The sequence below is a fragment of the Choloepus didactylus genome, chromosome 5 (genome assembly GCF_015220235.1).
Source record: "Choloepus didactylus isolate mChoDid1 chromosome 5, mChoDid1.pri, whole genome shotgun sequence".
NCBI classification, from domain to species: domain Eukaryota; kingdom Metazoa; phylum Chordata; class Mammalia; order Pilosa; family Megalonychidae; genus Choloepus; species Choloepus didactylus.
Genome location: NC_051311.1, coordinates 41,817,101 through 41,842,086, shown reverse-complemented (window position 1 = coordinate 41,842,086; position 24,986 = coordinate 41,817,101). Strand labels below are relative to the sequence as shown.

General features: G+C 37.4%; 2 protein-coding genes across 2 annotated transcripts in view; one reads left to right on the top strand and one right to left on the bottom strand.

Annotated features, from left to right (window-relative positions):
- Positions 1-24,986, top strand: part of CNTNAP2 (contactin associated protein 2) — a 2,391,149-nt gene that overhangs the window by 1,651,514 nt on the left and 714,649 nt on the right. The window lies entirely within an intron of this gene.
- Positions 697-1,400, bottom strand: LOC119533960 (low molecular weight phosphotyrosine protein phosphatase). Its single transcript, XM_037835934.1, has one exon. The coding sequence runs from the start codon at positions 1,398-1,400 to the stop codon at positions 924-926; it is 477 nt and encodes a 158-aa protein (XP_037691862.1). The 3' UTR covers positions 697-923.

Below are 24,986 nucleotides of genomic sequence, written 5' to 3'. Positions count from 1 at the left end.
AAACTATTTTTCCCATCTAACCCAATATGTAATATTTGACATTTGGGTTATATGTGCATATAAAACAGACACATTTGTCAAGTGAGCATAAGATGAAACAGCATACAGTGTCCTTTCTGGATATAAATTTTCAGAGGCAAGGTGGTCCAAATGGGAGTGAAAAAGACTTCCTCATGAAATAAACTAGATAAACAAAAATTAAGAATAATGCTAAAGATTTATTCCATACCATAAATCATTTTTCTTTCCTATCCTTCTAACATTCAAGTGTGCACTCTGGGCATGTGTGAGTCAAAATACTTCCAATCAAGATTATGAAGACCTATGATTAGGGATTTCTAATTCAGTAAGACGCCCTGGGGTAAAAAAGAGAGGTAGTATAGGTGAATAGAGGACATCTGTCCATCAAGTTATACATATCTACTTAATAAAGAGGTAGATTATTTAAAAGTCTCATAGGGCTCAGATATTGACTTGGGCCTGAAAATGATGTTTTGATTACTTATTAAGCATATTAGAATGATAGCCATCACTGGATTAGTACCTTAAGGTTAAACACTGGAAAGAAATGATTGTTATAAAACACACACACAACATAGTATTTTGTGGTTCTACTGTTTTGCTTGTTCCACTGTTTTTGTAATTGGGGCAAGATAAGTGGTCCAACTTGTTTAAGAACATCTAATGTACCCCATAAACTGTCTGAATCAAAGATTTTTATTAATTCTTCTGCCAAACACAACATTGATTTCCATCTACAATTATTTTTTAAGATAAAAAACAGTAAGTCAACTGAAAAAAAAAGTTGTGGCCATGAACTATGAAGCACTACACTTTTAACACACTGATTGACTGAAAAACCTAGAACATCACTGTTTAAGATGTGAATCATTGTTGGCCTTCAGCAATGAATGGATACAGCTTTACTGTGACTTCTCCAAAAATGCTTTGCAGCACCTAACACACTGCTGATAAACAGTCTCAAAGTCGGAGTCATTCCCATAATAGGGATCCTCAATAATAAGTTGTTTTTGTGGATCATAGCTCCCAAGTAGTTCAATTTTCGCTTTGCGGTTTTTAACTGCACTACCTTTTCTATTCAGATCTCTCAGATTGCTTTCATCCATACACAGTATATAATCAAATGTGGCAAAGTCTTCTTTGGTAACCTGTCTTGCTTTATGGGCTGTATTACTGTCATGATTTCTTAGGCAGCTTACAGCTCTTGGATCTGGTGACCGGCCCACATTCCAGTCAGAAACGGCACCACTGTCAATGATCCAATTATCTGAAATATTTTGATCAGTTACAAGTTTTCTGAAAACTGCTTCTGCAATGGGTGATCGACAAATGTTACCCAAACATACAAACAGCACCGACTTGGGCAGCTGGGCTGCCATCTTCTCTAAAGCAAAGAGCCGCAGAGAGTGGACTTTCTTGTATTTTTATTTAAATAAAATATATTTTAAAGAAAATATGATCAATGAGATGCAACATCTCTTCACAGATATTTCATAACATTAAAGCCAAAAAACAGGCAGAAGGAAATGACAAACAGCATGTAAAATAGCACCCAGACAGCCAAATTAGTGTTGATTCACAGTCCTAGGGGCTAAAATGAAATAAGGGCAATCCTAAAGAAATTCAAAGGTTTGGAGCAAGGAAGAAATTTAATAAAAATGGAAATAAGACCCAGAAGACAGCAGCTATGCTTTTGTCATTGGCTTTCACTATCGAGTTCATATTTGCTGGAACAATGGTAAAGAAGAGAGTGTTATCTCTTTGTAGGCTGATAGACTTTTTCACCCCAACGGGATAGATTTTGTCTTTTTTCTTTAGAACTGTATTTCCACAATTCTACTTATAATATACATGAAAAAAGAACAATCTCTATCTGTCACTGTTGCTAATAGTAACCATCATTCATACATTGCCAGCTTTTCATATCACATAAGCATTTTGGTCCATTTCACTTCATCTCATTCAGTCGTTAGTACTCAGGAGTTCTTTTCTTTCTATATATTCAAGTGTTTTTGCAACCTCAAGGAATGCTTTTTTCATGTTCTCTCTCCTGTCTGTGCAGTGCATTTTTCTCATTTCATCCACTGCTTGTCTTATACCTTCATTTCTTCACAGCAATCCTAATTCATTTTGAGATCATTACTGGTAGAAAATATTTGGGGCCATAATATTTTCCATATATACCAATGTCTTATAAATCTTTTAGTTTGTAGCATTCAGGGATTTTCCTAAAAATCTTACCAAAGCACAAATTGCAATTAAATGTTAAATTGCATAAAACAATAAATTAAAAAAAAAAAAATGCCTTTAGGCACTAGCTCGAAGACTGAACACACTAACCTTGTGTTTATAAAGTCACTCTAGCTATTTGTACAATGCTGTCTTTCTTCCCCAAGGTTTCCGTAGAGTCTCACAGGGGCCATAAGAACCCTAGCCTGGATCAAATGGAATGAGAGGAAGAGAATGATCTAATAAGTTCAGGTAGGCATTAGGGGCATCTGGTTGTGAGAGGAAGAAGTCCTCAAGCCTCACAATTGCAGTTTCTGTTTTTCAGTATCATGTCCTGTTTCTGCCTCTTTCTCCTTCCATTCCAAACAAATATACTCAGCCTCTTATAGTGACAAGCTAGACTGAATCCCTGTTGAGGTATTGACAGTGGTTAAACTCTCTCTACAGAGAATGTTGATGGAACCAAAAAATATTTATTCCTTGGACACAATTTCAGGAATCCCCTAAATGCATACCCAATATATTAAATATAATATATTTAAATAATATTAATATTTTATAATATTTAAATAATATTTTATAATATTTGTATAATATATAATTTATAGAAATATATATGAATGTATCTTTTAATTTTAAAAAATTTTAAACATGTTTTTAATTATTTTAAATTTTAAATATTTATTTTAACTATTTTTAAAATATTGAAATACTTCTTTAATATCTTTTATAATATATAAATATACTTAAAAATTAAAAAAGTATTTGTTTTATATATAAAAATATGTTTTATAATATTTAAATAATAATATTAATTTAAATATATTAATAATATTAAATTAATTCTTAATCCTCTTGATAAATATGCTGAATGCAATATCTATTCTTCACATTATATTTAAGAAGCTAGAATTCAGAAGCATAGCTCTTGTTCACAGTTGTAAAGGTAATACAACTTCACAACAATACTGCAAGGAGAAAAGTGGAATGAACAGAAAACTGTCAAACTAAATGCTAGTATATTAAAGTTGTTGAAAGGGTTAATTGCCAGAAACAAATGTAATTGGATGACTAGAAGTAATGACTTAGTGCTTTTTCCAGTCACTATATCTTCCTAGTGTCACTTACCATAAACTCTTAGAATTAGAGCTGTATAAGTCAAAGGGATTGCTGTTCTATCATCCCTCTTCTCAGATAAGCAGATAAACAGAAAAACTTGTTGGCATTGTTGTTCCTGTGGAGATGGTGGTTCTAAAACTCTTCCTTAGCACAGGAAGAGAAAACTTACCCTTGTTTTCTTCCCCATGTCAGAAATCTTGTGGCAAACATATTACAAAATATTTAGGATTTGAAATGAGTTATTATATTTCCATGGGTTAAAAAAAAACATTTTGGACCTTTAAACCCCTTGTTTAACATGATTTTCAAACAAAGATATATAGTGATTGCACTAAAATCTAAACTAAAGAAACCTTTAAGATCCAATCATTTGGAGAAATTAATGCAATTTTATAAAAGTAGGAAGCAAAGACCTTTTAAATGCAGTTTTTGCAACAATATTGCCTTCTTAGTGCCTCAGAAATTGTTTATGATCAAAATAGCTTTCTGTGATTTTATGTTAAAGCCCTGCCTTTTGGCAAGTAACACTGAGGAAATATCCCAATTGGTGAGAAGCTAACTGAAGAGATAATAGGCCTCCAGCCTCCCCCTCACTCCCTGGGGTCCAGCTTCAGCTGAAATCTTAGCTCTGAAAATTGAACAAGGGAGAAGAAAAACTGGTTCCCCACCAGGATTTCATATGTGAACAATTTCCATTTTCCTCAGGATAAGAGCTACCCCAAGTGTACTTTGAAATGTTTTTTAGGTAAAAATCATAGGTTTCCATTGATCTGGTAGCTTGAAGTTATGGACTAAACATAGCCTAGATATAAGCATTCCTACATTCCTGTCCTGTTTCTGCCAAGAAAAAAAGCAATTTTATGAATTTGGTCCAGGCTAGACAAGGATGTGATTGAACTCCTGGGTGGCCCTTGGGAAAGCCCTGCTAAAGTCCAGGTGGCCACAGCTGTGGATTTTGATGCCTTTTGGAAACACTGGAGTTGCCTCAAGAAGGAAGTGGAGGTACTGAAGAAACAAGGCCAAGCTGCAGAGGACCCCCTAGGTAGAGACCCCACTATCCACTTCAGGGACCAGGACAAGTAGCTGGCCTAGTTACAGCAGGACTTAATCACCTGGAATTGCTGTTTATAAACAACTTAATTCAATTGAGGAGCTGCCAGTCCATCTCCAGGACTTCTACTTCCTGAAGGAAGAGCAGAAGAGACCCAACTCTGCTTTCCCTATACGTAGGATTAATTCCAATCATTAATCTTCTAATCTAATGAGTTAGCCTTCAGTTACGTAATTTTTATCTGATTATTCCAATTTATTATATTTAATTATGTTACTGTTTCTGCTTTCCATTAAAGTGGAAGAGAAAACATTTGCTGGGTATTTTATTATGAGGTAGGGACTGTGTTAAGCACTTTACATACTCCATCTTATTTTATATCATCCTCAAAAACACTGGGATAGTTTGATATTTTACAGGTGAAGAAGCAGATTGTAGTGTTCAGAGCTAGGCAGCAGCATAGCTTGGACTGGAAACCAGGTCTGTCTTTCTCCAAAACTCACGTTCTTTCCACTGCATTGCACTGGCTCTTTCTTCTTCTACCAAGTAATTCAACATTCTTTCTGAGATCACATAATAGGATTATGGGTTACTTGGATGGGAAGCAGAGGACTGTCTGAAATGACTTGTTCTAACAGTGGTGATAGATTACATCAATCCAATGACATGAGCATCTCACTGGCCACCCCTGTGTCATCATTGTACATTTTGCCATGTGTTTTGTTGCAGTTAGTGGTACAAATCCACCAGACTGTATTTCCTGTGTAGAGCGGCAGGCTGTTTTGGTTGCATCATCCATGTTCTTTGTCTCATTAAAGCCATAGTCTACCTAATCCAGGGAATGATCAGCCATGGCTGCCTTTTCAGGTGATAATGGCTGATGCTCTTTTTTTTCATGTCGTCAGTTCTTTCAGTTCTTTGTAAAGAAAAAAAAAAGTTATATGAATTTTTGCACTTAAGATTTTTGACAGTTCTAATGGTAAACGAATAGCTCTAATTCTTTTTTTTCAGCTGAAGTCAAATGTAAAAGTAGCCAGACTACTGATCACTCTGACTGAACTAGCAAGGAAATGTGTGTGGTATATCATTTTGGAGCAAAGCAGGACTTTTAACTGAATACTTAAAGTTGTGAAAAGAGAAATCAAGATTCATTTTATCTTTTTTGGTTACAACTATGCAAAGACACAAACCACTTAAATCCCCAATATATGAAATGTCCCCAGATGATGCTATCACACACTTTGCAGACTTTTTTCCATCAAGAAATTAGTGAGGCTGATGATCCCAATGTTTTCCTGTTTCCAGTGAACTTCTTTATTGTGTTAGTTAATAAGGGCAGAGGGAGGAAGGATTGGGAAACAGAGTGTGCAATGTGTGCTGCAGTATCTAATCTGTTTCGTTCTCCAAGTTTTATTAAATGAAACTTCTGGAGATGAAAATTGATTGGACCATTCACCTGGGAACCTTTAAAGAAGCAAAGCAGGTTCTTTTAGTTTTCTGTTGAAACATTCTTTATGGATCTAGAGCTAAGGTAAAAAATGAATAATCCTTCTCTAATTAGTTACTTTACTCTGGCTTTTATGCCAAGAGTTTGGAAAATTGACAGAGAATTAGATGGGAAGGGAAAGGTTACATAGAAAACAGTAGGAAAAAGAACAGATGAAATTTAATATAAGCAAAGATGATAGAAAAACAGGAAAATGCATATTAAAGGATCGATTTTAAAGATTATCACAATTGTTTAATCTCATCTCAGTTAGCCTGTCAGAAAACAGACATTGCTGGAGAATCTACCATGTATCTGGCCATGACGTAGGTGCTAGAAACCCAAAGAAGTATAAAACACCATTATATCTGGTTTGAAGCCCTTCTCGCTCTAATAAGAAAAAATATATAAAAACAATATGGGAGAAATTAAGATGGCGGCTAGGTGAGACAGGGCAAAAAACACCTCCGTGAAAAACACTAGATAAAAATCAGAAGGTGACCCAGAATACCGCTTGCAGTGATGTGCCGGCTGGACTAGTTCTGCTAGTATCACAGGGGCCATATAGTTGGTGAAACAGGGAGTCTGCATTCTGAAACGAGTGAGTAAGCTGGCTGGAAGACCCGCAGCCACGCGGTGTTGTGGGGAAGTCAGGGCTTGGCATTTGGAGACCAAATGGCTCTTTAAAAAAAAAAAAAAAAGGGAAAAACCCAGGAACAGCTGCAGTTGTGGGAGTGGGAACCACACAGTAAAACACAGCAAGAGGGGGCTGGGCCGGTCTCTCGGTGTCTGGCCGGGAAGATAGACCACTGCAGATACGCTTGGGTCCGGGGGAGCGGAGGGGAGAGCCAGAAGCTGAAAGAAACCCTGCAGCTCACAGCTGGCTCCCCAGTGGGCTGGATAAACTCCTGCCTAGGGCCGTGCCCACAGCCCAGAGCCCCACCAGTTGTCCCGGAGCTGGGAAGGAGGAACTGTGCGAGGAGAAGGGGATTGAGACGCCCCGTTCGGCCATTTTTGCTTCAGGCTGAGAGTGCTGCTGCACGGCCCGGCAGCCTGGGGTTTCCCTTGAGGGACGGTGCACACTGGTGACGTAGCACAGCATTCCCTCGGCTGAGCTCCTGGAGGATCGCAGCTGGGAGGGGGACCTGCTCGGAGACCCCAGGGATGTTATGCCAAGACTGGTGGTTTGTGGGACAGCGAGAGAGAGGGTCTGGGGCTAAACTGAAATGAAGGCTTAGACTCTTTTGGCAGCCTTGAATCTCCAGAAACCTGGGGGATTTGAATATTAAAACTGCCCTTCCTCCCTGGCCACCCATACACACGCCCCACATTCAGGGCGGATGGCTCCAGCAACACACCCTCTCCAACTGAACACCACAAGAATCATTTCCCCACACAAAGCGGAAAAAAGATTGAGAACTGACTCAAGGGATATAGGTGACTCACACACGCCATCTGCTGGTTAGTTAGAGAAAGTGTACATCACCAAACTGTGTTTCTGAAAAATTAGATCGATATCCTTTTTTTTTTTTTACAACTTGAAAGAACCCTATCAAGCAAAACAAATGCCAAGAGGCCAAAAACAACAGAAAATCTTAATGCATATGATAAAACCAGATGATATGGAGAATCCAACTTCAAACACAAATCAAGATATTGGAGGAAACTCAGTACTTGGCAGAATTAATCAAAGAACTACAATTGAGGAATGAAAACATGGCAAAGGATTTAAAGGACATCAAGAAGACCATGGCCCAGGATATAAGCAACATAAAGAAAACCCTAGAAGAGCATAAAGAAGACATTGCAAGAGTAAATAAAAAAATAGAAGATCCTATGGAAATAAAAGAAACTGTTGGCCAAATTAAAAACCCTATGGATATTCACAATACAAGATTAGAGGAAGTTGAACAACATCTCAGTGTCCTAGAATTCCACAGAACAGAAAATGAAAGACCAAAAGAAAGAATGGAGAAAAAAATCGAAAAAATCGAAATGGATCTCACGGATACGATAGATAAAATAAAATGTTCAAACTTAAGACTCATTGGTGCCCCAGAAGGGGAAGAGAAGGGTAAAGGTCTAGAAAGAGTATTCAAAGAAATTGTTGGGGAAAACTTCCCCAACCTTATACACAATATAAATACACAAAGCATAAATGCCCAGCGAACTCCAAATAGAATAAATCCAAATAAACCTACTCCAATACATATTCTGATCAGACTCTCAAATAGTGAAGAGAAGGAGCAAGTTCAGAAAGCAGCAAGAGAAAAGCAATTCACCACATACAAAGGAAATAACATAAGATTAAGTTGTGACTACTCAGCTGCCACCATGGAGGCGATAAGGCAGTGGCATGACATTTAAAATTCTGAGAGAGAAAAATTTCCAACCAAGAATACTTTATCTAGCAAAACTCTCCTTCAAATTTGAGGGAGAGCTTAAATTTTTCACAGACAAACAAATGCTGAGAGACTTTGCCAATAAAAGACCTGCCCTACTTCAGATTCTAAAGGGAGCCCTACCAACAGAGAAACAAAGAAAGGAGAAAGAGATACAAAGAATTTTAACAGACATATATAGTATCTTACATCCCAAATCACCAGGGCACTCATTTTTCTCTAGTGATCATGGATCTTTCTCCAGAAGGGACCATAAGCTGGGACATAAAACATGCCTCAAGAAATTTAAAAAAAAAAAAAAAAAAAAAAAAATTGAATATACTTAAAGCACATTCTCCAACCACAATGGAATACAAATAGAAGTCAATAATTTTTGAACTGTAACTCCACTATTTACTTCCTACATGATATAAAATACACAAACTCTAATGACAAATCAGTGGTTTTGAACGCAACGTAAAATATGTAATTTTAGACAATTATATAAAGGCAGGGGAATGGAGGAGTATAGGAACATAGTTTATGTGTCCTATTGAAATGAATGTGGTATCAAAGAAAAACAAGATTGTTATGGATTTAAGAGGTTAATTTTAAGCCCCACAGTAACCACAAAGAAATTATTAGAGAATATAACCATAGAGATGAAAAGTAGAGTATGCATTAAGAGAAATGGGGGAAGGGGCAATGGGGAGTTAAGAAATGAGTGTAGGGTTGCTGTTTGAGGTGAAGGGAAATTTCTAGTAATGGATGGTGGGAAAGAGCATTACCACATTCTAAATGTGATTAATCCCACTAATGGAAGGCTAGGGAGGGGGTGGAATGGGAAGATTTAGGCTGTATATATGTTTCCACAATTGAAAAAAAAAAAAAAAAGGCAGTCTAAATAGATGACAATTGAATGCCAAGGATGAACCTGGATGGGATCTGAGGATGGAGGACAGGAGGCTCAAAGGGTCGCAGTTGAGACATAAGGAAAAAGAAATATAGAATGTAAGCTTTGTATCATTCTTGAATCTCTTGTACTTCTTAGCTGCACTTAATGGGATTGCATAAAAGAATGTTCTTATTCATGGGAAGTGTATATGTGAATTATAGTGTTTGTTCAAGGGTGTGAGCAGCTAGCTCTCATATGTTCAGAAGACAGAGCAATAGATGATGGATGATAGAAAGGGCGGGAAAGAAATAGCGATGTGACAGCATGTTAAAGTTGGTGGATTGGCCTATCGAGGGAGTGGGGTCAGGGTATGATGGAGTTCTGTGTATGGGGTTAGTATTGTTTTTGCAACTGTTCCTATAACTTTGAATTTATTTCAAAATAAAAAAAAAAAAAACAATATGAACAGTAATAAAAGAAGTGAATGATTCAGTGACAAAGATCAAGAAGGATGACAACACAAAGCAAGACTCCTAAATCTGCTGGCTAGGATAAGGCAAGTCCTCCAAAGGAAGAACTTTCAGAACCTAGTCTTAAAATAAAAAAAGAATAGTAAAGCAGAGGGTACAAAAAAGAAAATGAGATGGAAAACAGAGAGAAATTGTGTGTACCAGAAAGCCTGTGGAATTGCTCGAGCATGCTGTATGAGCCAAGGAATGAGGTTGGGGAATAAACATGTTCAATCATAGAAAAACCTGTCTGTTGTGCCAGATGAAGCCAGATTGGACTGTGGACAATAGAAAAACACTGAGTGTTTTCAAGGATGATATGATGAGATTTATGTTTTGGATAGAAAACTCCAGAATCATTATGGGGCATATGGAACATGGGTTTTAGTGGGAAAAGACAGGATACTGGAAGCCAGAGAGGAAATTGGGGTTTGCCTTTTGAACTGTAAATGGAATGTTTCTGTCAAATTTGTTTTGAGATGATCTCCATTGGTTTAAGTAGTCAACAAATTATAAAACAAGCGAATGAAGATGACAGGTATTATGTGTGTGAACAAACATTAATATTTGTGGCTATAAAGGTGGAGTTTGACCTCATTTAGCACATTTGAATATTCTTTCAATATTTTAGGTTGTTGAATTAGCTAGCACATCTGATCACTTATAACTTAATATGCACATAAAAGATCTTTTGATGGGTGCTATTTTAGCTGCTCTCACTGGAGTTAAAGCATTTCCAAAGAATTAATTGGCCACACTTCAAATGATCAAAGACTTTGGACAATATGTCTTCTCAAGTAGGGCAGATAAGCCTAATTAACTGGCAAGATTCAGGCATGCTTTCAGTTGCAGCTATTACTCTTTAGGAAAGTCACTTCATCCTTCAGAACCTCCCATTGTTTGTGTGTTTGTTTTTGTGGGAGTATACTTCATATCCTACTAATTTCATAAGGCTATTAAAATAGTGAAATGAGAAACTAATAAAAAAATCACATTCTTATACATATCTAGGAGACTTTATTATAATTTATTTATTCTCTGTGTATGTATGTATTTACTTTTAATTTCAATGCCCTTCTTTACTTTTTTCCCCACTTGTTGCAATCTCATCGATTCTCACTTTCTTTTCAGATATTAAGTTTTCCAATATTCTTCCCTCATCAAATGCTAAGAGTAAAAATATATTAACATGTAGAGTTATTAATATTACATTATTATCAGGCTTAATAATATGTAGAATAAAGCATGTAGAATAACATGCAGAATAAAAACACTGAGCTGCTATTGATATGAATTGCAAGTCTAGTCATAGCCCTATCAGCCATGAAATTAACGTAGGAATTTTCAGTGTTCTGATGGAGAAGGGGAGTCTAATGGTTTTGGGACAAAGTTCTAATGATATCCATGGCATCAGTATTGTTAATTGTGTTCTTCACATATTCTATTTTCTTACTTTTTGCCTGGGAACAATTTTTACATTATTTATTTTTGAGCTTGGGCATCCTGCAGCAGGCAGGTAGTGGTAAGTTTGTGCTCCACATACTGCATGGTGCAGGCTTAGGCACCTCAGTCTGTCCTGGAGAGCCTGTGAGAAGCCCTGGCTCTCCAACTCTTTCCTGGGCTGGTAGGCAGAGCCTCTCTACCTGCCTCCCCCATCCCCTTGAGGGGACAGCCCTTTGGGGTGCAACCATCTCAGTTCTTTTCTCCCCTGGATCACTATCAGAGCCAATTCCTATGGTTGTTTGCTGTGGCCTCAATTCCCGTGGTCACTGTTTTACTTTTAGTTCCCTCTTCAGTTCTGGAAACTGGGTCATTTTTCTTTCCCTTTTGAGCTTGTCATTGTATTTAAAAAGAAAAAAAAAAGTTTTATATTTAGTTCAGCATTTCAGGGTTTGAAGCAAACTGCAAGGACCATGTTAGTCAATCCACCATGTTGCCCATATCTGAGCATCCTTCGCTTAGTCTCATGCTTTCTCTGCCCCATGATTCCAGATGCCGGTGTAGGTGTGACTAGAGTCTCTGCAGGACTGCACTGCACCAGAGGATGCAACTGAAGAAAGATAGTGGGAATTCTGTCTTCTTACAGGTAGCCACAGAGGCCTGACTACAGGTTTATTGTGGTCCCACTGCCAACCTGTGGGTCAAAGAAGTACATTAATTAGGTTAGCTCCTAGGTGAGATATTTCTTTGCAGGTTAAACTAGTTTTGATTCTATTCTGGTAATATGGAAATATTTCTAAATTTTTTATAAGGTTAGTAAGTGTGTAGTAATCTTTTTTTTTAAAATCAGACTTTCAAAAAATTTTTATTAAATTTCCACCTCAAAATGATTTTAATGTTGTTATTTGGAATTGGACCAAAAATTGAAAAAAAATAAAGGTTTTATTTAGAAAACATGATTCTAGTTGGAAAAATTTAAATAGCCAGCAATGCCTCCTTCCCCATCCTGTTCACACCCCATTCCCTGTCTGTCTTAGTTTCCAGGCTGCTATGACAAATAACATAGAAATAAAATGTCCTGTTGGTTTCATAACAGGAATTTATTGGCTCATAGTTGCAGAGCCTAGAGGCCTGCTTCCTCCTGGGGTCGATAGCATTGTGCCTGGCCAGCAACTCTTGGGCTCCTTGGCTTTCTTGTCACATGGTGATGTCCCCTCCTTTCTCTTCCCAGTTCTGTTGACTTTCAGCTTCCTGCTCCTCCCCATGGCTTTTTCCCTGTGGCCTTTCTATAAGGCCTCCAGTGATAGGATTATGACCCATCCTGATTCAGTTGGCTTCCCCATAACAAAAAGAACATCCCCCCAAATCCAATTTTCAATGGGTTCACACCGATAAGAATGTGTGAGTTAAGATTAGGAATATGTGTTTTTCTGGTGTACATAACTCAATATGCCACACTGCCCCTACTCCACAGTCCTACTGAAGTTTATTACTAGAAATAACCTTATTAAATATGTTTATAAACTATCTGAAAGAGATAATATACAGTGGCCTCTCTGAGCTTTTTTATGTAAAGAATAATTTGCTAAGCTGATCAGGATAAGTTTCAGGCTGTCCACTTCAGATTTTATTCATGGAAAGAAACTTGCAGTCCATGTGAGTGCAGACAAGCAAAGTGTATGCATATAGGGGAAAATATCACCAATAAGGCCTTTCAGTTATTTTCAGAAGTAGCAAAACATCAGCCATACAATTAAACAATGAAACTATACTGTCTTAAATGAGGCTCCCCAGTGTCAGTTCCTCAGATGAATATTTGTGGGCAAAGGAATTATTAAGAAAGCATACCCAGGGAAGAGCAGTAAGGAAATGGGGGAAGCAGGGCAGGCCTAGGGTGGAAGTCAGACAGGGGTGAGATCTCAGGCAAAATTCCCTGAGATCAGTTGGTAGAACCCAGCCAATCCTACAAGGGCCTCTGGACAGTGAATTAGTTTTATCCCAGCCAGGGACAAGGGGGCTAGACTATCATTCCCTGACACCCAGGTCATAGGGAGGATGTTACCCCTCCACAGGCACATCTGGTTCTTGGAGGCTGCAGTAGACACAGGGAAGGCCATCAAAGAGTAGTACAGGTGACCGTCGTTGAAAACACTCCAAGAGAACCAAAGGAATCCAAAGGGATCTGGATCATCAAAACTTTGTCTGTGGCATTGTAAGCTATATCCATACATGTGGCTATTCTTTATGTGCAGACAAGGAATTAGGCATAAGTTTAGACATTGGCTTCATGTACTTGTCTGACCACAAAGTTCAATGTAATCAGGAACATAAAGGTATATAAAATAGACCCTGCATGAAACAATTTGCAGCTGGGTTGCAGTTTAATTGTGACCCTTTTTGCTTAAGTGAAGTCTTCAAGGAATGTTAAATTAAAAATTATCATCCCTCCTGGCATAGAAAGAAATAATTTTCCATGATACAGAAACGGAAGACTTGGAATCTGTTAGGCAAGAGTTTAACCAGAGATTAACATACAATCCTTTCTTCATGAAACTCAACTCGTGGTTTATACTTGTCATTGTATTAAGCTGAGTACCAAAATAATTAAATAAAACAATGAGGATAGCATAATACCAAAGAATTGTAAATCCTATTGGCCAGAGGTTTGACACTTCCCAAATAATGCTACAATATTATGGTAAAACTGCCCCCCAAAATGTCTTATATTATTAGAATTCATTGATATTAATCTAAATTAATATCTTCATCCTTTTGTGCTCCTCATAGCATTTGCTTAACTCTCTCTACAGTAATTATCCCATCCTGTTTCATATTGTTATTATCCTGAAGGCAAAACAGGATAAGTTTCCTCTTTAGATCATCCAAGACACTTATCACTGTGCCAGTTCATAGTACGTGTTTGAAAACATTCAAATGAGTGAACTGGTCTACAATTCCTCTTCTTTGAAACAGCTTGTCATTTATTTTAATAGGCAAGTACATTTGTTCTTTGAAAAATGATTCACCATAGAGTCTCCTAGCTGCTTGTTAATTCCTGGCTTTCTCTTGCTCATTTGGAATCTGTCAGCAGTGTTTCAATAATATGTTGAAACATCAGAGCATATGCTGTGTGCATACTTACCAAAGAAGGTATATCTTTTTTCCTCTTCTCTCCAATATTCTTCTCTTTAACATAACTGTAAATTCCCAGAATATACATCATATTTTGAAACAAGAATCAGGCTTTGAATAAGGCTTTGCTAAAGTAGAGTGGGCTTCTGGATTGTCAACCTGAATACAGAAGTTAAGAATTTCATGTAAATTTTCCTGCTATGTCTGAAAATATACCTTCAACTAGTCCTTGGCTATGACTTTCTCTTTCTCAGAGATATACGGTTTATTTATATAAAACAAACACACAGCTTTTTCAAAGATAGGAGAAAGAAAGAGCTCTCTAATAGGCTTTAATACACTAGTGAATTTCATGGATTTATTTCAGAATGAATCATCCCTGATATGGTCCCAATATAGTCAGAAGCCTTAAGAAGCTAAAAATTGGGAGGAAAACTTGGACAGTGTATGCTCCTACAAGAATTCCAGTTTTACCACACACTAAATGTCTATCCTGCCTGTCAGATTTTCCATAAGAATATACTAAAAAAAAATTTTAATCATAGCACACTCATGACCATATATATATGTATATATAATTAGAGAAGTTGTGGGTTTACAATACAATCATTCATAAAATACAGGATTCCCATATACCACCTCACCACTACCACCTTGCATTGGTGTGGAACATTTGTTACAATTGATGATAGAAAATTTTTATAATAGTACTATTAATTAAGGTCCATTATTTAACTTAAGGTTCACTGTGTAGTGTAGTTCCATGGATTTTTAAAAAATTTTTATTGTTACAATATATACAATCTAACATTTCCCCTTTTAATCATATTCAGATAACTATTTCAGTGCATGACCTCATATATTTGTAAACACACATTGAGGTCAGAGTCAATAATATAGTCAGCTGCTGTAGTTTGAGAATAACACAAGGACCTGCTAGCCCCTAATAGCTCTTCCTTGACTTGGTCATCATGAGATTTCCATGATGAGATTTACTCTTCTGGAAAAAGCATCTTCATAAGAAGCTACATTCCAAAAAGAGAATGTCAGCTGGCTAATTAGTTTTTTATTTCAATATTATGAAGTTGAACAAAAGTCCCTACAAAATGAGTTCTAGAAGAGCTCAACTTTGATCAGGGCCATAAAAAATCTGGAGCTGTCAAGGATTAGTCAAGGCTGCAAGACTGAATGTCCCAAAGCAAACTGTTTTTCTCCTCCCAGACCCAAGTGTTCTCTTCTCAGTTAGTTGTCCCACAGTGCCCCCCAGTCACCACAGTTAAAAACCTATGGATCATTTGGACTCCCAGTCTCCTACTTGACTTCTCTAAACAATCACCAAGCTCTAGTAATTTGTCTTCTGCTTTATTCCTGTTGCCTTGTTTCAGGCTTTCATTTTCTCCCATTTAGCGTGATACCATGCTTTCCTTCCTGATCACTCATTTGTTCCTACGGAGTTTTCCAAGGCTGGATATCCCTTCAATCCTTGCTTTATCCACATCCCTGCCTCCAATGGTATCTCCTCATGTCTCCTGTCTTTGCCTGGTGGTGGCTGCTGCTGACTTGAGCAGAGTATTGGTTAAGACCACCGAGGCTGACAAGTCTGGGTTCAAAGCCAAGTTTTGCCATGTCCTGTGTGACTTTGAGTGAGTTATGTAATTACCCCAACTCTTACTTTCCTTACTTGTAAAAGGTGATATTATTAATGCCTAACTCAAAAGATTGTTGTGAATAGTAAATGAGATAATGCACATAAAGAGCTTGATACAGGACCTATTAATCAATTAAATAGTTAATGATTAGTATTTAATAACACTGAGGTTAGGAATTGTAGCAAGAACTTCAATGGGTATAGGAAAATACTAGGTAGATGAACAATTGGAACTAAAATAGAAGGGATATCTGCCATTTTCCCTTTCTACCAAGTGAAAAATTAAACAATTAATTAAGACAATCAGGAATTCTTTGATATAATTATTAAATATCAACTTTTCAACTGATCTGACTATAATTTGCCCATTTATTGATATAGAAACAGATTCTAAATTTCCAGAAATAATACCATCAATCCTTCTTATAAACCAGCAGCTCATTTCTTTAACAAATGCTACACTGAGCTAATTGTTGAAGGTGTCAGAGAACAACACACAAAGCAGTTCCTGCTATCAGAAAACTATCTAACTAGGTGTTTTAGTTTCCTAGGCTGATGAAAACAAGATAGCATGAAATGGTTCAGCTTCAACAATGGGAACTTATTCACTTACAGTTAGAATCTGGGGAAAATGTCCAAAATCAAGGCATCATCAAGGCAATGCTTTCTTCCTAAAGACCACCTGCTGGCGATTCTTGGCTCCTCTGCCACATGGCAAGGCACATGGCGGCATCTGCTAGTCTCTCCCTTCTGTTCCAGTTTTCATTGATTCCAATTTCTTGCTTCCATGGATTTTTCACTCTCTATATATTCATCCCGTTTATAAAGGTCTCCAGTAAGAAGATTAAGACCCATCCTGAATAAGGGTGGGTGGGGGGTGTCACACATTTACTGAAATAGCCTCATAAAAGATCCTACTTAAAATTGGTTCACACCTACAGGAATGGATTAACTTTAAGAACATGCCTTTCTGGGGTACATACAGTTTCAAACCACCATACCAGGGATTAAGAAAAATAAAAGATCAGTTACTAGGTCATACCTAGCTCAAGTCTTCGGAAGAATTATGTCCTTTATGAATTATTGCAAAAACAAAAGAGAAAAAAAAATGAACATTATGTCAGTACTCTAAATCAAAGATCCTGTATTAAGAATCAGGATGTTTGGGTCCTAATCATCCTTCTACAGTGAAATTGCAGTTTGGTCAAATAAATTGTTCAAATCATTCTTTCTGTGACTGAGTTTCCTCAATCAAAGGATACCTAAAAATGCTTTCAAAGTTGTTCTGAGATATAAAACACCTCTACAAAGGTAAGGTGCTGTGATTTTCATCAGCTAAAAGCTGAATCTGATGTATTTTTACCATTTCAGGGGAAGCAATCTTCATGTCCAGTTCAATTATTATATCATAATTTCAAAGAATATTGGTGTTAAAACATGGACCTCACTATCAATACATTGATTAGATGTGATTTTGAATATTTTAAAAGAGAAAACTTCAACACACAAGCTACTGTCACTCATCTATAGACCTCAGTCAGGGACATCTTTAACAGAAGATGAATCCTCCTTCTGTTGAAATTCCATAGTGTGTGCTGCTATATCCCAATTATGAGATGCCTGAACTTAAAAATGTAAAGTGATTTCCATTCAAGTCTGGATTTCAAACAGCCAGAATTTATTTCTTTATAACTGATGGTGAAGAAGGACTGCTTGGTTTAAAAAAAAAAAAAAAAAAGTTTTGGGTCTAATGTCATAAGATCAGTCAAATTAAGACTCTTACACATAGTTAGGGGGCATCTTTAATATGAATTGGATCAAGGGTATGTGGTGAATAAATTCAAAAATCTTCATCAGTGCAGTCATTCTTTTCTACTAAACTGAATATATTAAAATCTTTTTTTCCATCCACAAATGTATCTGTTTCGTAGTTTGAACATTCAAGAAACTTTAAAATCTATGGATATAGTGGAATAGGTAATAATGATATTATTCTAAGGACTTCTCTTTTATGGGGGGGATATTCCACATGAATTTCTTATACAGAGAAAAATCTATAACACAGAGATCATGCCTATTCTCTGGGGATAGAGAATAGAAGCACACAAAGTCAAATGTGCAAGTTTATAACTTACCTTTATTAGAAAATACCAAACTCCCTGCTAGTCATGACAATAATAGAGCAGAAGGTGATCTGAAATTGCTAGAAAAAGTCTCTGGTTCTCATTCTATGTATGCTTTACTGCATAAATGATGCTAAATTTGCCAACTGTTAGACCAATGCTGGACTTGAACACAGAGAATAATCGAGCAACTGAACTCAAATTTTTCTTATCTCTCTCATATTATAAGCAGATAATAAATTTTTGTTGAATGAGTGATTGAATAAATGAATATATGAATCATATAGATGGAACACAATAGGGCAAGCTAATCTCTCACATCTTATGCTGGAACAGGGGAGAGATAGTAGTTATATGTTGGGAAAAATACTTAGTAGAGAATGAAATCTTCCCTGCCTACTCCCCTTCTCCCTTCATCCCCTATCACAATATAGACACTCATGCCCAGTTCCTCAGTTTACTCGAAATACAAAATTGTTATCTCTGCTACTTCTCCTGAGAAACTTTGCCACCAGAGGAAAGAATACTGGCAGAAGTTCTCGTCCACTGACACCAGTGGAACCAATTATTTCTTTGTCATTTCTGCTGTCATGGCCACCCCCAAAACTGACTGTTGCCTTAAAATATACACATTTTGGGTGTGGGCAAGATGGCGGAGTGGTGAGGAGCAGAATTTCGTCTCTCCCCTAGAGCAGCTGGCAATTACCCAAGAACTATATGAAACAGTGTTTTCGGGGTCTCCAGTAACCAGTTACACATTGGACACAAGTTTGGATTTGGAGGAAAAGCTAAGATCGCAGTGAACATTGTAAGTTCCCCGGACCAGGGGTCTGGCACCCCTCCCCACCCAGACCTCACAGACTGTCTTGCTGCCGGCTCCCTGAAAGGGGGGAAAAAAAAAACAAAAAACAGCAATCTGCTGAGGGCAAGAAGGGAGGCTCAACCCAGCCTCAACTGCAGAATTAATTAACAAATTAATTAACTAACTTTGGGAGCTGGGGTGCTAAAGAAGGGCTGGGCTCCAAGAAGCAGGGGCACGTAAAAGCGGGCACCCATTCCCAGACTCCAAAAAAGCCATTTTTTTTTCCCCTACATTTTGTCCCTTCTGGCTTCTCACTGATCCCTTATCTTTTTGCATTTCAATAGCCCCGCAGGGGTGGAGCTGAAGTGGTTGGAGAGTAGTTACCAGACAATAGCCCAAAGCATATCCTTAAATGCTCTATTCTGACACTGACAAAACTTCCAGGCTGGGGAAAGACTTTTAAAAGAGACTCTTTTTTTTTTTTTTCTTTTTTCTTTTTCTTGATTTCTTTTCTAATTTTTTTTTTTTTTTAAATCTAAAAGTAATATATGTGGTTATTTTCTATCGGAAAGCCCAGGTTGAGGGACTAGGCTAAGCTTGGGGGAGACAGAGTACTCACAGTGTCTTTGAATTCCGTATTCACTACTGAAGGCCTCCACCCCCGTCTTTAATTGGCAACTCAGGCTGACCAAGGAATCTACCTGGAGAGGCCCCAAAGAGGAGAGAGGAGAAGGGAATAGTGCCTCTGAGAGACAACTGGTGTTCTGAGGATTGAGAGAGTGGAGGGAGGTCCAGCTCAACTGGCAGTCCTCCTTTTGGGAATTCAGACCCCAGGGGCTGGAATTCAGATTCCGGCTTCAGTCAGCCACACCCCTGACAGGATCAGAGTCACCAGGAGAACTAAAGTCTCCATACCTCCTTACACTGGTGGGGGAGCTGCGGGCTGGCCAGCGCCACCTGCTGGACAGAAGAGGAAAGCACCAATTCTAAAGGCCTCATAGGAGGGTCTCATTCTCAGGAAATCTCCATACCCTCCCAATGAGACCTGAGCTTCACTAGACTGGGAAAATCTGACTAGGGTCGACCGTATCTGAGGAGACCCAATCACAAAAAGGTTACATAGAGGCAGAGCAAGAAACAGAAAAAACAAGAGGGGAAAAATTCTGATCAACTAAATGTAACCTAAGTTAGAGATCTAGAATAAGTTGAACTGAATAACAGAGGCCAGAGAACAAAGCCAACCAACAAGAAAACCACTAGGTAAAAGACAGAAAACAAGCTCCAAAATAAACTAATCAAGAAATCAGATGCCTAGACAACTTAAGATAACAAGCCATACCAGGAAACAGAAAACATGGACCAGCCAAAGGAACAAACTAATAGCTCAGCTGAGACACAGGAGTGGAGGCAACTAATGCTAAATAAATTTGATGAAATGAAGGAAGATATAGCAAAGAGCTGAAGGATATAAAGAAGACACTGGCTGACCATGAAGAAGAATTCATAAACTTAAAAAAAACAAATGGTAGAACTCATGGGAATGAAGGCCACAATGGAGGAGATGAAAAACACAATGGAGGGACACAACAGTTGATTTGAACAGGCAGAAAGGATCAGTGAACTGGAAGACAGGTCATTCGAATTCATACACACAAAAGAACAGATGGTGAAAAAAATGGAAAAATATGAGCATGGTCTTAGGGAGCTGAGTGACAACATGAAATGCACAAATATACATGTTATGGGTATCCCAGAAGGAGAAGAGAGGGGAAAAGGGGCAGAAAGAATAATAGAAGACATATTCACTTATAAAAGACAGAAAATTAGAGATTCAAGAAGTACAACGTACCCCAAATAGAATAGATCCCAATAGACCTACTCCAAGACACTTACTGGTCAGATTGTCCAATGTCAAAGACAATCTCTGAATCCTCTCTGGATTCTGAAAGCAGCAAGAGAAAAGCAATCCATCACATACAAGGGAAGGTCAATAAGACAATGTACAGATTTCTCTGCAGAAACCATGGAGGCGAGAAGACAGTGGCATGATATTTAAGATACTGAAAGAGAAAAACTGCCAACCAAGAATTCTATATCCAGCAAAACTTTCCTTCAAAAATGAGGGAGAGATTAAAACATTTTCAGACAAACAGGCACTGAGAGAGTTTGTGAATAAGAGACCGGCACTACAAGACATACTAAAGGGAGTGCTACAGGCTGATAGGAAAAGACAGGAGAGAGAGAGTTGGAGAAGAGTGCAGAAATGAAGATTATCAGGAAAGGTAAAAGGAGAGGAAAAAATAAGATATGACATATAAATTCCAAAAAACAAAATGGTAGTAGAAAGTACCGCCCTTACAGTAATAACGCTAAATGTAAATGGATTAAACTCCCCAATAAAAAGACACAGACTGGCAGAATGGATTAAAAAGCAGGACCCATCTATATGCTGTCTACAAGAAACTCACTTTAGACACAAGGACAAACATAGACTGAAAGTGAAAGGTTGGAAAAAGATATTTCATGCAAACAACAACCAGAAAAAAGGGGGAGTAGCTATATTAATATCAGACAAGTTAGACTTCAAAAGCAAAACAATTAAAAGAGACAAAGAAGGAAACTATATATTAATAAAAGGGTCAATTCATCAAGAAAACATAACAGTCATAAATATTTATGCACCAAACCAGAATGCCCCAAAATTCATGAGGCAAACACTGCGATCACTGAAAGGAGAAATAGATACCTCTACAATAATAGTTGGAGACTTCAATACACCACTCTCATCAATGGATAGAACATCTAGACAGAGGATCACTAAAGAAACAGAGATGTTGAATTGTATGATAAATGAACTAGACTTGACAGACATTTATAGAACACTACATCCAACAACAGCAGGATACACTTTTTTCTCAAGTGCTCATGGAACATTCTCTAGGATAGACCACATGTTGGGTCACAAAGCAAGTCTCAACAAATTTAAAAATATTGATATTATACAAAACACTTTCTCAGACCACAATGGAATGAAGTTGTAAATAAATAAAAGGCAGAAGGTCATAAAATTCACAAACATATGGAGGCTAAACAACACCCTCTTAGAAAACCAGTGGGTAAAGGAAGAAATTACAAGAGAAATTAGTAAATACCTCGAGGCAAATGACAATGAAAACACAACTTATCAAAACTTATGGGATGCAGCAAAGGCGGTGATGAGAGGGAAATTTATTGCCCTAAATGCCTATATTAAAAGAGAAGAGAGAGCAAAAATTGAAGAGTTAACTGCTCACCTGGAGGAATTAGAGAAAGAACAGCAAACTAACCCCAAAGCAAGCAGAAGGGAAGAAATAACAAAGATTAGAGCAGAAATAAATGCAATTGAGAACAGGAAAACAATAGAGAGAATCAACAAAACCAGAAGTTGGTTCTTTGAGAAAATCAATAAAATCGATGGACCACTGGCTAGGCTAACAAAAAAAAAGAGAGAGCAGATGCAAATAAATGCAATCAGAAATGGGAAAGGAAATATAACTACCGACCCTGCAGAAATTAAGGAGATAATGAGAAGATTCTATGAGCAACTATATGCTAATAAACTAGACAACTTAGATGAAATGGACAACTTCCTAGAAAACCATAAACAATCAACATTAACTCAAGAAGAAATAGATGACCTCAACAAACCAATCACAAGTAAAGAGATTGAGTCAGTCATCAAAAAGCTCCCAAAAAGAAAAAGCCCAGGACCAGATGGTTTCACATGTGAATTCTACCAAGCATTCAAGAATGAATTAGTACCAATCCTGCTCAATCTCTTCAAAAAAATTGTAGAAGAGGGAAAGCTACCTAACTCTTTCTATGAAACCATCATCACCCTAATACCAAAACCAGGCAAAGATACTACAAAAAAAGAAAATTATAGGCCAATTTCTTTAATGAATATAGACACAAAAATCCTCAAAAAAATACTCGCAAATCGAATCCAGCAGCACATTAAAAGAATTATACACCACGACCAGGTGGGATTTATTCCAGGTATGCAAGGCTGGTTCAACACAAGAAAATCAATTAATGTAATACACCACATCAATAAATCAAAGCAGAAGAATCACATGATCATCTTGATTGACGCAGAAAAGGCATTTGACAAAATTCAACATCCTTTCCTGATGAAAACACTTCAAAGGATAGGAATAGAAGGGAACTTTTTCAATATGATAAAGGCAATATATGAAAAACCCACAGCTAACATCACACATTCATGGGGAGAGACTGAAGCTTTTCCTCTAAGATCAGGAACAAGACAGGGATGCCCACTATCACCATTGTTATTCAACATTGTGCTGGAAGTTCTAGCTAGAGCAATTAGGCAAGAAAAAGAAATAAAAGGCATCCAAATTGGAGAGAAAGAAGTAAAACTTTCACTATTTGCAGATGACATCATTCTATATGTAGGAAATCCAGAAAAATCTACAGCAAACCTACTAGAACTAGTCAATGAATACAGCACAGTAGCAGGCTACAAGATCAACACGCAAAAATCTGTAGTGTTCCTGTACACAAGTAATGTGCAACAAGAGGAGGAAATCAAGAAAAAAATCCCATTTACAATAGCAACCAAAAGAATCAAGTACTTAGGAATAATCTTAACCAAGGACACAAAAGACCTTTACATAGAAAACTATAAGAAACTGCTAAAAGAAATTGAACAAGACCTGAAAAAATGGAAGAACATACCATGTTCGTGGATTGGAAGACTAAATATAGTTAAGATGGCAATTTTACCTAAACTGATTTACAGATTCAATGCAATACCAATTCAAATCCCAACAACTTACTTTACAGAAATAGAAAAACCAATAACTAAATTTATTTGGAAGGGTAGGGTGCCCCGAATAGCCAAAAATGTCTTGAGAAAGAGGAATGAAGTGGGAGGTCTCACACTACCTGACTTTGAAGCATATTACAAAGCTACAGTGCTCAAAACAGCATGATACTGACATAAGGACAGATATACTGATCAATGGAATTGAATTGAGTGTTCAGAAGTAGACCCTTACATCTATGGACAACTGATCTTGATAAGGCAGTGAAGCCGAAGCAACTGGGAAAGAGCAGCCTGTTCAATAAATGGTGTTTGGAGAACTGGATATCCATTTCCAAAAGAATGAAAGAGGATGTCCATCTCACACCTTATACCAAAATTAACTCAAAGTGGATCAAGACCTAAACATTAGCACCAAGACCATAAAACTCTTAGAAGAAAATGTAGGGCAGTATCTTAAAAATCTTATGAAAGGAGGTGGTTTCTTAGACCTCATACCCAAGGCACGAGCAACCAAAGAACAAATCGACAAATGGGATCTCCTCAAAATTAAACACTTTTGTACATCAAAGGACTTTGTCAGAAGAGTAAAAAGGCAACCTACACAATGGGAGATGATATTTGGAAACCACATATCAGATAAGGGTTTAATATCCCGAATATATAAAGGAATCCTGCATCTCAATAACAGAAAGACAAACAATCCAATTAAAAAAATGGGCAAAAGACATGAACAGACATTTTTTCTGAAGAGGAAATACAAATGGCTCAAAAGCATATGAAAAAATGCTCAACTTCACTGGCTATTAAGGAAATGCAAATCAAAACCACAATGAGATATCATCTCACACCTCCCAGAATGGCCATTATCCAAAAAACAGAAAATGACAAGTGCTGGAGAGGATGTGGAGAAAGAGGCACACTTATTCATTGTTGGTGGGAATGTAGAATGGTGCAACCACTCTGGAAGACAGTATGGAGGTTCCTCAGGAAGCTAAATATAGATTTGCCATATGACCCAGCTATTCCATTGCTGGGTATATACTCAGAGGAACTGAAACTTAAGAGACAAACAGACATTTGTAAACCAATGTTTATTGCAGCATTATTCACAGTTGCCAAGAGATGGAAACAGCCCAAATGTCCATCAAAGGACGAGTGGATAAACAAACTGTGGTATATACACATGATAGAATATTATGCAGCTGTAAGACAGAACAAAGACATGGATCATGTAATAATGTGGATGAACCTTGAGGACATTATGTTGAGTGAAGTTAGCCAGAAACAAAAGGACAGATTCTGTATGGTCTCACTAATAT